At 43.4% G+C, this 13,787-nt stretch overlaps 1 protein-coding gene across 4 annotated transcripts in view; it reads right to left on the reverse strand.

Moving 5' to 3' along the window:
* The window catches only part of MALRD1 (MAM and LDL receptor class A domain containing 1), a 243,669-nt gene that overhangs the window by 61,703 nt on the left and 168,179 nt on the right, over positions 1 to 13,787 (reverse strand). For all 4 annotated transcript variants that reach the window (XM_083704544.1, XM_083704545.1, XM_083704546.1 and 1 more), the window contains one exon: positions 12,106 to 12,307. In XM_083704544.1, the coding sequence (XP_083560670.1) occupies positions 12,106 to 12,307 (202 nt within the window). The remainder of the gene's footprint in view (positions 1 to 12,105; positions 12,308 to 13,787) is intronic.

A 13,787-nucleotide genomic window follows, 5' to 3' on the forward strand; every position in this document is an offset into this window, starting at 1 on the left:
CCAGAATCCTAGGAACCAGAAATCCGTTAAGGACATGCCTGGTGTGGCGCGTAAGAAAATTGAAAAGGAGCTGGCTTTACGTCGTATGGCTGGTCCTTTCGCCACCCCCCCCTTTCCTAATTTGCACATTTCACCCTTGGGAATAGTTCCCAAGAAGGCCCCGGGGGAGTTTCGCCTAATTCATAACCTCTCTCATCCTAATGGTACGTCGGTTAACGACGTAATTCCCCCGGAGCTCTGTTCGGTGAAGTATGCCTCTCTTGATCATGCGATCAAGATGATAAGGAAGTTTGGGCCTGGTGCCCTATTGGCCAAGTGCGACATTGAGTCGGCTTTTCGTTTGTTGCCAATTCATCCTGAGGATTTCTGGCTGCTGGGTTTTCAGTTTGACGGGGGATTCTATTTTGATAAGGCTATGCCCATGGGCTGCTCGGTAGCTTGTGCGGCTTTTGAGTGTTTCAGCTCATTCCTGGAATGGGCCTTGCGCGACAGAACCGGTTTGGGCGGGGTTACGCATTATTTGGATGACTTTTTACTGGCCTCCGCGAGGGACACGGGGAATTGCGTGGTTCTGCTGCGTGCCTTTGCGTCCCTGGCTGAAGACCTGGGGGTTCCATTAGCGGCAGAGAAAACTGAGGGTCCCACTACGCAACTTACCTATTTGGGTATCTTGTTGGATACCGTGGCCCAAACCTCTAGTTTGCCGCCAGATAAGTTAGTTGCTTTAAGGAAGGTCATTGAAGAACTGCTCCCATTGAGGAAGGTTACCTTGCGACAGCTTCAGTCGTTGCTAGGTCATTTAAACTTTGCTTGCAGGGTGGTGGCGCCGGGGCGCCCGTTCTGCTCTCGCCTGGCCAAACTTACCTCGGGGCTGCAGGCACCGCATCATAGGGTTCGTTTGTCCGCCCAAGTGCAAGCCGACCTCCGTGTGTGGCTGGAATTCCTGGAAGAATTTAATGGCGTATCACTGTGGCAGGACACTTTGAACCTCCACAATGATTTTCAAGTGCATTCGGACGCGGCAGGGTCACTGGGGTTTGGTTTGTTTTGGGACGGCAGGTGGTGTGCTGAACCTTGGCCCCAGGCTTGGTGTGGGGAAGCGATAACTCGAGACCTGACATTTCTTGAGTTTTTCCCCATAGTTGTTGCGGTACACTTGTGGGTCGAGCATTTTAAGGACCATCGGGTTTGTTTTTGGTCCGATAACCAGGCAGTAGTGACTGTTTTAGCTAAGCAGTCATCCCGGTCGTCTAGGGTTTCGGCCTTGCTTCGGGTGTTTGTTTTGCACTGTCTGCGTTTTAATATTGTATTTTCTGCTCGCTTCGTTCCGGGTATTTCTAACGAGATTGCTGATGCTCTGTCCCGTTTTCAGATGGAACGATTCAGGTCATTGGCGCCAGAGGCTCGAGACCGTCCGGAGATTTTCCCGGATCATCTCTGGAACCTTGGCAACACTTAGTTTCACAGGGAGTAGCAGCATCAGTCGCCCCTTCCACGCTAAGGTCCTATAAGAAGGCCTGGGCTGATTTTCTGTCCTTTAATGGCCAATCGGCGGGGGCGGTCATCACCCCTCATTCTACTGCCCAGGTGCTTAAGTATCTGGCACATTTGTTCCAGATGCGCCGGGCGGCTAGGACCCTGCGACTTCACTCGGCAGCAATTTCTTTCTTTAGCAGGGCCACTTTTGACAAGGACCCATGTAGGAAGTTTGTGGTGCGCCGGGCATTGGAGGGATGGGGACGGCTCACCCCATCGAGGACTGTTCCCAGAAGTCCCATCACTTTTGAGTTGCTGATACAGATGCGCAGTAAACTGCGGAGCATCTGTTGGTCCAAGTTTGAGGCCCGTCTATTTTCAGCAGCCTTTTCCTTGGCATTCTTTGGGGCACTGAGGGTAGGCGAGGTGGTCCTGGAGCAAAAACGGGATGGAGGTTCCAGGGGTTTGCTGTTGCAGGACGTGAGCATGTCACAGTCGGACCTGAGGGTGCATATCAGGAATTCGAAGACCGACCAGGTGGGTAGGGGAGCCGTCATTCGGCTCTCGGCAACGGGAGAGAAGGGTCCTTGCCCCGTAAAGGATCTTAAGAGATACTTGTCCTTGCGGCCGGCAGGCGAGGGGCCTTTGTTTATTCATGAAAATGGGCACCCTTTAGTCCGGCATCAGTTCACTAAGGTGATGCGCAAGGTGGTAGTGGCCTGCGGCCGCAAAGCATCGGAATTTGCTCCTCACTCCTTCCGTATTGGTGCCGCAACGACAGCTGCCCATTGGGGTTTGTCTGCAAGGAGGATAAAGGACCTGGGTCGTTGGAGATCGGATGCATTCAAAGTATATGTGAGGAAATAATGGTGGTGTGTGTACTGACATTTTTGTGTTTTAACCCTAGGTCTGGCCGCTATCCGTATTTGGATAGTGGGACACAGCATTGTGCACTGGGCCGCTGTCAGAGCTCGTCAATCTGGTCTGGGAGCTGGCTTGGGCCTTCCGCAGCACGTGCAGGTGTCCTGGATTTCCAGACGAGGGATGCAGTGGAGAGAATTATTGCCTCTCATGCACAGACGGGTCCTCCACGCTGGCCCCCCTACAGCGATAGTGGTGCAGCTGGGGGAGAATGATATGGTTTCCTCTTCCTGCTTTGGGCTGCGTGCTGCCATATTACTGGACTTGAGGGATTTGGCGGCCTTGGTGCCTTCAACCACACTAATTTGGTCGCAGCTGCTGAAACGCCGCATTTGGAGGGGTAGCCCTTGCCCGGCGGCCACCGAAAGAGTTAGGAAGCGGATTAATTCCGCGGCAAGCAAATTGGTGGTTGGTTTGGGCGGATTTGTGATTCCTCACCCTCTGATTTCGTTCAAGGCCTCTGAATTATTCAGGGATGATGGGGTGCATCTTTCCCCGTTGGGGAATGATGTCTGGTTGGATGCAGTGGTGTCCAAGTTGAGGGTGTGGTTTAGTCTGTGAGTGGTTGGCGGCGAGCGTAAAGGGCTCGGGTGGCGGTTAGGCATTGGTTAAAATTGGTTGGTGGAGGGGTATGGATAGGCTGGGCCTGCCCCTCCAATGCTGCACGGGTATTCCGTTAAAGGAATTCTGGAACTTACCATCCCCTTCGTCCAAACCCTTGGTGCAGGGTGCGGGCCGTGTAAGTTCCAAGGAGCATGCGGGGATTAGCTGAGGGTCTGTTTCGCAGCTCCAGTTGACCCTGATCTTGCTCTTCCGCACTGACTACGGAGTCAGGGCTGTCCCCAAGGCGGGGAGGACAGATAGTCTAACCAATGCCTAAGCAACCACTCACAATTTGTATTGATAATAAAGTTGTGGCCAAAATTATGCCAAAAACCTTAAACAAAAATAATGTGTGAAGTTTGAGTTATTGGGTTTGGGGTGTCTTGGGGACCTCAGCACGCAAAGCGTGTTCTCACTAAAAGGAGAGCACGGGTTGCGGATGGGGCTATACAAGGCACCCCATGATTGCTAGGCAAGTTAAAGCCAGGGCTTGTTTAGATGGGAGGATCTGGTTATCTGGGGAAAGTTGATGTTGCAAACTTAGGGGTGGGGTCAGTGGCTATTTAAGCAAGGTCCACAGCTTTCTCTTTCTCTTTTGCTGTGGACATCGGATCTCCCGCCCGCCCTCCCTTGTTGGGCTTCGCTTGACCTTGCTATGCCTGTCATGGGGTCGTTCGCCTTGGTGCGGGGGCCCAGTAGGAATTTACCTCTTGGCTGATTAGTGTGTGCCAATTGGGTTTTGCCTACTGCGTAGCAAATCGTCACAACTTGTAAGGTTGGCGGTTAGGCATTGGTTAAAATTGGTTGGTGGAGGGGTATGGATAGGCTGGGCCTGCCCCTCCAATGCTGCACGGGTATTCCGTTAAAGGAATTCTGGAACTTACCATCCCCTTCGTCCAAACCCTTGGTGCAGGGTGCGGGCCGTGTAAGTTCCAAGGAGCATGCGGGGATTAGCTGAGGGTCTGTTTCGCAGCTCCAGTTGACCCTGATCTTGCTCTTCCGCACTGACTACGGAGTCAGGGCTGTCCCCAAGGCGGGGAGGACAGATAGTCTAACCAATGCCTAAGCAACCACTCACAATTTGTATTGATAATAAAGTTGTGGCCAAAATTATGCCAAAAACCTTAAACAAAAATAATGTGTGAAGTTTGAGTTATTGGGTTTGGGGTGTCTTGGGGACCTCAGCACGCAAACGCCGTTTACCTTCCCACCGGAGCAGTACCTATTTATCTACTTGCAGTTTGATGTGCTTTCGAACTGCTAGGTTGGCAGGAGCTGGGACCGAGCAATGGGAGCTCACCCCGTCACAGGGATTCGAACCGCCGACCTTCTGATCAGCAAGTCCTATGCTCTGTGGTTTAACCCACAGCGCCACCCGTGTTGCTACTACTAGTGGGATACAATATTGTGCTTATATGTTACGGTGTGGGGGAGTACGGGAAACTATTTTGTGTGTTATTGTTTTCCTCTCTCTTAACAAAGAATTATGGATAGTTTGGAAGTTACAGTGCTAAATGCATCATTTCACTTGGGCAGTTAGAACTGCCAGCAATTGCTGATCACAGTAAGCCTAACTCCTTGGTAGGCAGTTGGCAGGTCCTCCAGATGATTTGTGCCCTCACTAGTAGCCAAAGCAATGAAGTCATGAACTAGGCTGGCACGCCACTGAACTCTGATCTGACTCTCGGGGCCTTAGCAACACTTGGAAATTACATCCTGTTAGATACAGCCTTTCAGGTTAAGAACAGCTGACTGACTGATGGCTAAACAAGACATCTCTGTCTGCAGAGAGTACTTCCCAGTGGCTCCTCAATACTGTCTTCTAGCAGTAGGGGTGGTTTCTAGGCATGATGCAAAAATTATAATCCCCTCTTAAATTATGAAAATCCTGTGCATGATTATGTGGTAGTAAGTCCCACTGGGTTTAGAATTGCAGCCTTAGGATTGAATAAGTGGTTTGTTTTCAGATGCCCTTTTCTTCTAGCTGCCCTAAAGACATTTGATTTCAATATTAAATAATAAACATTGATAAAGTACTTTCAAGTGTTGAAAAAGTTTGATATCAGCATAGGGACAAATTTCCTTGGTCAGGATTTGAATTATTTCCCACAAATATCAGAAAAGGGGGAAGAGTAAGATGTACATTAAGTCAATATAATAATTACTAGACCTAGGGTGCAGTCCTAATGCCAAATCTGCTGGCGTGAGTGAAGACCTGGTACATCTTTAGCTGAGCCGGGAGGTTTCCAGCTCAACAGGGCTACACTAACTTAAGTTTGCAGCCAGAAAAACACTGGTGTATCTCCTCCAAGTCAGCTCAGCAGAACCCATGTGGATCTTAAACCAGTGCAAGTCCTGGAAAAGCAGTGTGGTGTGGCAGGAGGGAAGGGGACTTAGACTACAGCACATCCAAACCCATTCAGCAAGACCTGGGAACCAGACAAAAGGGGTGGTGTAACTCAAACACTATTTAAAAGTTTGCTTTCCCTCTCCAAGGCTTATACCTGCTCAGCCAGCAGCAGCCTTACTTCTGAACAGAGTGTGGAACTGGCATATTTTGCCCCCACTTAATTTATGATGGCTTAATTCATGCCACCTTCTTGTGCTTACGATTGCCCTCTCATCCTCTTGAACAAACAGGGAAGGCACTTTTGAGGCAGCATTTAGCACTACTTAAGCACAATTAAAGAAACTAGAAAGTGTGTGGCAATGCAGGAGTACTAACAAAGCAAAAGCAAATCCAGTTGTTTTTTTAAAAAAAATATTTGGAGGAATCAAACAGGGCGGTATTTTCTTATTGACTGCAAGCTAATCTGTTCAATAGGATTTACATCCATCCAGTGCTTAGGATTTCATCCCATAAAAGGGAATTTAGACACACTATTTATTCTTAAGAGCTTTTTCTGATCAAGAGAAATCTGCAGATCCAGAACTGCAATTAACAGCAAAATCCTGTGAAATAAACAGTGAATTTTCAATTATTCACTAGACCCTGAATTTCTATCCCTGTTTAGACTGTAGATGCACATATTAAACAGATACAAAAAGAACAGTGCTCTTTTGCAATGCTGAATAAATCAAAATTATACCAGTTAAGGCTCCCAGCATAAGAAGACTCCCAGCTGTATTGAAACTCCAAAGCAACAGTCAAAGTGTTAGCATTCCATGTGTACCTTTATTTGCAGGAAAGAACTGATCTCTACAAGGACAAGTATCATACTTGACTGATCATTGCAATGTTCACAAAGTCAAACTTTCAATGTTTATGGGCTTCCTGACAGGGTTGTGAATTATCATGAGTGTTCACCAAAGCATTAAACAGACTACTGATGCCTATAATTCAGGGAGCGAGTGCCCAAGGTCTTGCTTTTGGTCTATAAAGGAATAGGTAATCTAGTTCTAATCTACCCCAGAGGCCATCTGCTCGGGAAACATTAGAGTTTGATGGGACAGCATAGGCTTCCTGACTCACAGACAAATTCAAAGTGTTCTTCTTGCTCATGTTTCTGAATTCCCCCTCTAGATTGCATTTATGAAACAAAGCTGCTGTTGTAACAAATTGCACCATACCTCAGCAAACAATCTCTAACAGTGCTTGAGAGCATTTGAGGTAGAATGGGGCTCCAGATGTTCCTCCAGATGGAATCTAGATGTCTAGATTCCAGATGAATCTAGACATAGAAGCTGTTACTAACAGGAGTGGCCAATACAATCTTTCCATCATTTTGTAGACTTAAAGAAGAGATCAGGGAATGGAGCCGTCAAAAAAGGAAAGCAAGTAAACTGGCTACCCAGTTTTGATAGTGAAAAGCAGACTTGTGAAAGCAGAATTCCAACTCCCATTCAAGTCCCTCTGAATTTCCCTTTTGCTTTCATTCTGTTGCAGTGCAAGAAGAACATGAACTCAATTCCAGGGCCAGAATCTGACATCTTGGGCCAGCTGCCAGGATCCCAGCACCCTGGCAGGGCTCCCTGATGATGCTTGCCTTGGGCTCTCCTTTAAAAGTAAAACAAAAAACACTTCAATTTAGGCAATGGTACAAGCCTAAATGTCATTTTAAATTCCTACAGTGGCCTAGAGTGGCATATATGCCCACTAGACCACTTTGATTGGCCACTTTGAACTGGCACTACTACAGGTACCATATAATACCTGTTCTGTATTTGTAAGAACTTGATTGCTTAGCATGACATCGCTTACATTTTGGAATTCCCTGCCTATTGAGATCAAGCAGGTGACTTCATTCTCCTCTTTTCAGCTCCTGAGAAAAATCTTATTGTTTCTAAGCATCTACCCAGATGCATACAAAGATGAGGTGATTTTAATCTGTACTTAGTTAAAATACTAAAAGTACATTTTAAAGTATGGCTGTGATTTCCCTCCCCCCCCCCCCCTTGATTTTACTCTTTTATCTAGTCAGTGGAGGAACAGGCCTGCTGGAGAGCACTTTGTCTAGGACACCCTAAACACGAAGCTGGTCATGGCTAAATTTACACAGATATAGTTCTAGCCCAGTTTTCATTTTCCAAATCATCTCCAAAATCAAGTTTTATTTTATTTCACTATTGATTGCATTAGGTTTGTATGATTTGCCTAGAGGATTTTATCCCCCTCCCCCGATGTTACATATTGCAATTCAGCATTGCAGTAGCTCCAGGGACTAGGACTGAAGCTAGGCAGTCAAGGACTGAAATAAGAACTGCAGTCTGAGCTGTTACTATTGTGTAGTCATGTTTTGTCTCCAACCATCAAAGGAAATAGAAGCCCAGAGGACTATTCCCAGGTATGTGAACTGAACACTGCAATCCATTGTTCTACTTCTTCCTGTTATTGTTAGCTTTGTTGTGTTGGAGTAGTAGGAAAGATCAAGGATCAAGCAAGCATTTCAAATACAATTGACCTCTATTGCTACCTAATATGTCTGAAATAAATCCCACCCATGAGCCACTACAGCAAACTACAGGAGCTCAAGAGGTTCAAAAAGCACACTTTGAACAGTGTCTCTACCCTCCAAATACATAACAGGCAGCTGAGAGCTCCAAGATTCCAGAAAGTACAATGTACACTAGAAACCACACTATGAAATGCTCCCTATTATGAACAGTAACTAAATACATTAAGGCTGAACATGACTCAGCACCACAATTTCAAATATATAGCACATCAGTAGGTCAGTAACGGCAAAACTCATGTTGAAGAGAACAATATTAAGAAGCATCAGCAGATGACAACACTCAGTTTTACAATGAATGAAGTATTGAAGTTACTCTGGCATTTTACTGGAAGGACACAAGATCATACTTTCTCACGAACATTTTTTAAAAAATGGCTGGGGGGGGGCAACATTCTAGCAAAATTCCCCCAGTCTAATGAGGTCTTGCTGTTTAAGAAAAAAATAAAACCTCTGGTGAACTTAAGAAGTTGATAATGCTTTATTGCTTAGAGCTACCAACCAGCTAAATTGTGATTGCTTCCATTTAGAACATGTTGCCCTGGGAAACCTAAAGTAATTAAAGTGAGGCTGGAGAAGTAATAATGCAGAAAGAAAGACAAAAAGTCTGCAGCAACAAAGCAATCCTTTAAGGGAAGAGAACATTACAAGAAAAGTGTGACAGCAAGTTCTCATATTATTCCTTTATCTTGAGTTGAAAAAAATCTGGAACAAAGCTAAGTGCTGTGTGCAAAACACACACAGATCCATTTTTAAAATGCAAAGCTTTTATACAAATATATGAAGAAAAAATATGGGGAAAGGGGAAAAGAAAGTGTGCTTTACCTAAAAGGCAAAAAGTTAAGGAGCTGTTGCTTTTCATCAAAGGGAGACAGTCCGTCCCCTGTAATTGAGCAGAATTGGCTGTAGAGTCTTCCTGCCCATTTTTTAAAAAATGAATGCAACTAATTTTATTCCATAATAAGCCTTGATTAACTGGGAATGCTCTATGCCTGTTTCCTATCAGTACGTTATCATGAGATCACAGCTCAAACAAAAGCTCGGCCAAGAATCTCTAGCTCACTTCACTTTTGTGGGACTTTTTGTCCCATGTGAAAATAGAAGAGGGATATTTGGAATCACTGTGGGTGGGTGGGGAGAGAATATTAAGAATATCTAAGGGGTGGTCAGTGGAAGTTACCTATTATTTCCCTCAAAAAACTGAGCCACTGGGAGCGACACATCATATCTTTCCCGGGGCAATTTTTCCCTAGGAATGCAGCTTGAACAGTCAAGCTGCTTGAAGTGGTGCTAGGCTCTTTTTTTCAAAAAAAGAAAAAAGGAAGAGAAGATAAGAGAAGAGAAGAGAAGGAACAAACATCTTGTATTTTAGGCAAGACCTAAAATAAGGTTACCAGACGTCCCCATTTCCCAGGTACAGTCCCCAGATTTACAAATCAGTCTCCTAACAAAATCAGTTGAAGTTGAAAAGTGTCCCTGGATTCATTGGAAAAAACCTGGTAACCTTAACCTAAAAGTATTTAAATTCACTCACCTCCAAAAAGTAATCTTCACTGGGCATTTTTATCCAGTTCAACATAGTAGGGCAGCTTAGTTAGTTACAGCAATAACATTAAAAAGTAAATATCAGAGTCAAGGTCATAGCACAAAGGAGCTACAGACACTGGCGTTCTATATTATTATTATTTTCATTATTTAAATATAATGTCATCTTTATATTTACATTTACAAATATTATTTATGAATATTATTTATTTGTATAGCCAAAACCATTACAAAACAAATATTTACTTTTGCTATTACTAGCACAGGCAGAGTTTCTCAGACTTGTATTCTGATGATGCTGGTGTTTTTACACTGGAAGTTGTGAGCAGTGATCCAAACCAAGAAACAGCTGCAATGCCATATCCATAATTCAAAGGTCTTCTAACATAATACACCATCGTGTTGGTGATTTACTGATCTCTCACTGTGGCACCATACCACTGATGTCAACTAGAGTGAATGTCAACCAAACCAGCATCAGTTGGTTTTTGCTGCCAGACTAACAAGGACAAAATCATGCAATTTTTGAAGCAGTTTGAGCAAAGGTTATGCACACAGTAAACCTTGGATTTATAAGGCTGTCAGATTTGACCTATCATCATCTAATATATATATACCTGATTCATTAACAACCCTTCTGAGGCATAAAGTCCCTGACTGGGTTGAGTTTAAAAAGTTTATTCTTAAATAACTCCCCTTGAAATCATTGCATTTTAACAGTTCCCAACTTTGGCTGGAAACATGTATTTTCAGTTTCATATCCATGGAAGTGATTGTTAATAAGCAAGGTCACAAGGTTATGGTTGAAAATAGCAATACAAAGTCAATTGTGACGCATGTGAACTATGCTGCAGAAATTAAAACAATTCTTTGTTTTTTTCACAAGTGCAAAAGTTGTGCTGCACCACAAATATTTCAAGTTCATATCAGTATGCGACTTCTTTCCCACAAGATATGTTTTTATCATCACTGACAAAAGAGGTATTGTTTTAAACATGGGGTTAAACAACTCACTGGAGAGAGAGAGGTGTTTTGCAACTGGAGGTCATAATTAGAGCAGAGCAACTAGTGGTATATTATTCATGAGCATATTTTCCAGCACTGCTATCATTTTTCACTTAGCCATAAGTGCCACAGTTGCCATCTGCTTATTGCCAATCACACACAAAATAGTCTTCTTAAACATGGAGAGTTAAACAAATGACTATTTGCATACAGCTGCCTCATTTACATTCAAATAAAGGCATTTACCTGGGTGGTCATATCCCTACAAAAAAGAATGGATTTTCTATAGTGTGAACTACCTTCAAGAGGCCAAACTAGACATACCGGTAATAATAGCAGATCAGACTCTTCAAATGCAGATCTGTCCTCATCAGATATAAATCCAGAGGACAAAGACAGTCCCGGATAAGGAGCAACATGACAACATGACAGGTGATACTCAAATTCTTGTTGGTTAGCATAAAAAGCGGTAAGACCACAGAGCTGTATTGCTGATAGGTAGATACTCAGACCATGGAAATACAAGTGGTAGAGAGGGCTCTGTGTGATGTCATTTCCCCTCCTCTCCTGGACAGAAAGAAGCAAATAGTACTTCCTGTTCCTCTCTCTCTTCCTGTGACCAGCCATAAGAACAGGCATACCCTGTCCTTGCTCCAGCTCAGGCAGATGTCTGAAGCTGGTTATACTGTAAATTTGCATATTTTGCCTGCTTAGTTTTTACTGCTGTCAAACAAAAGCAAGATTATAAGTAAATTATATTTTTATATTTGTTGCCTGATTCTTTGGTAAGAAACATGGTAAGAAAGGGAGAGCCAGCTTATTTCATACCTGGACTTGCTCAAAACAAGCTTTGCAACCTATTTCCCAGGCCTTCAAATTTTGCGCCCAAGGGAAAAATTGTAAAATTCTGTTTAACCCGCACATGCAGGTGCCTGGAGGGATAAATTGCAATTATTATATTCTCTCCTACCCATCAAAGCCTATCTCACATGATGAACCTCTGCTTGTCCATGGTTTACATTCCTGCAATTCTTCCCCTTTCTCTCAGGGCTTAACCAGACTTTCACTTGTCCTGCCATCTTCCCCTGGGAAAACCCAGGTTTTATTGCTGAATTGGAGTAAATGTCAATTGGGTTTTCAGCAGATTGATGTTTGCTCTGATTCAGCGCTAAAGAGCAGCTTTTCCCAGGGAGAGGTAGGGCAAACAGAAAACTGCTCTGTGCCTAGAAACAGGGCAAGTGGAAAACTGCTTGGTCGTAATGCATCTGAGCCCAGGATGTAGGTGGGGGGGGGGGTACATAGGGAGAAGTACTAAGGGGAAGTAAGTAGCAGGTGGCCCTGTAATTGTTTCATGTAGCTTGGTCCTCAGAGGTGCATCACACATGTTTTTTCTGAAAGAGAATTACTCATGTTAGAAAACACACATCAAATGCAATGAGTAAATGACCACTTGAGTATCTTGGGGAGTCCAATCGTATTGTGTACAATAACATACTTGTTCCCAAAGTATTTATATCAAAGAGGGGACCTATTATAAATATATTAATACACAGATAATGAGTAAAGTATATGTGTCCAGCAACTTATCTGTAGAATTACGTACCTCCTGATGCACATTCTGGTATGAACGAAATGTCATCAAGAGCAAATTCAATGGGCTCATTAGCTCCTACTTCCGCTTCAAATGCCACTTTGAAAGGACTATTGCTGGAAAGGACGACATTTGCATAGGTCCATGTATTTTTTGTATTTCCAGTTGCTGCCCACATCAATATATCCATTCCAAATTCTTCAATGGCATACACCTATTGATAGCCAAATACAGAAAACACACCAATTTAGTAAGTACAGAAGTGTCATAATGCATGCAAAAGAAAGAAGGAATCACATTTTCATGATAGCAATGAGAATATATCATATGGAGAGTGGAGGATAAAGCAGGAGGTATTTGAACAGGGAGAGAGAAATAGCTTGATTAATGGAGGGAGAAGTGGGTAGCAAAAGTGGGGCATTTCCAGCAAATGGATTTTGAACACTCCTCCATGTAGTGTTATGCCAGGGATGTTTTTAGGGTGTGTGGGGAGTTGCCAGCTGTTGGTCAAGAAAGTCTAGGAGTTTAAATAAAAAGAAAGACCTATTGAAGTCTCTGGTACTTTCATCTCCAAAGGTTTGGGACCCTTATTTAGAAATGCATTGAAAATGTTGTTTTTATTTCTTCTAAAACTCACAAATACAAGTTCAAAAAAAAGGGGGTAAATATCTCCTAATACATATTTGCACATACAATATAATATAATTGATGGCTCAATACCAAGCTCCTTAAGATAGTGATGATAGATTTTATAAACATAGAAGCATTTATCAGTAAGCCAAAACAAACCATCTTCTCAGCTCAGCCATCCTTTTGAGGTTTTATCCTTTCTTCCTCCCCTTAGAACTGCTATAGGCTCTGATTGGCAGAAGTAAACTTGCATTTGCTAAGCAGCATTTCACAGAACAGCATGGCATCACTTCCAAATCATGGGAAATAGTACAAAAATTTGCTGATCCACTCTGTGTTTTCCTTCCTCAAAAGTGAGATGGAGTAATAAAAAAATTAGTCATTTTTAATGAAATTGGCCTGTCCTCTGCTGTAATTTATTACACCCCAGTTCACAGCAATTTATGTAATATGAACTGCCTAACAAGCTGGAAAACTGAAATATTGGACATATATTATCACAAGGGGAATTAATTTTTGCTTTAACTTCCAGTATTATGGCAGTATGTTCAAGCAGCACTGCAGTGAAGGGATGCTGAACAGGGAAACTGCAATTATTCTCCTCAACTTGTTCTATCTAGGTAGTAAAGTAACATGGGGTGCCAAGGTCTGATACTGAGAATGTTAAGAAATAAATAGAGTACTGTACTGAATGGTTCATCTGACAGCCTCGCTCCTTCAATCTCAGTACAAATATGTAATGGAGGAGGGAAAATATCAGTCCCTTTTTTGCATTGGAAGAAGTAGATTTTGTGAGTCTTGCTGCGGGAAAAAAATACATTTATATTCTTCTCTTCCTCAAAGGTGCTCATTGTGCAATCCTCTGCTTATCTACTGAAAGCTTCATTGGGATTTGCTCCCAGATAAGTTTGTATAAGGTTGCAGGCTCAGGGTGATACATAAAGCTCTCCTCCACTTTATCCCCACAACAACGCTGTAATCCAGGTTAGTCACCACTTATGCACGACCACTTATGTACGACTGTGTAGATGCACAGCATCAGAAAATATTTCAATTCTAACCTG

Source organism: Podarcis gaigeae (assembly GCF_964106915.1).
Source record: "Podarcis gaigeae genome assembly, chromosome: 12".
NCBI lineage: Eukaryota > Metazoa > Chordata > Lepidosauria > Squamata > Lacertidae > Podarcis > Podarcis gaigeae.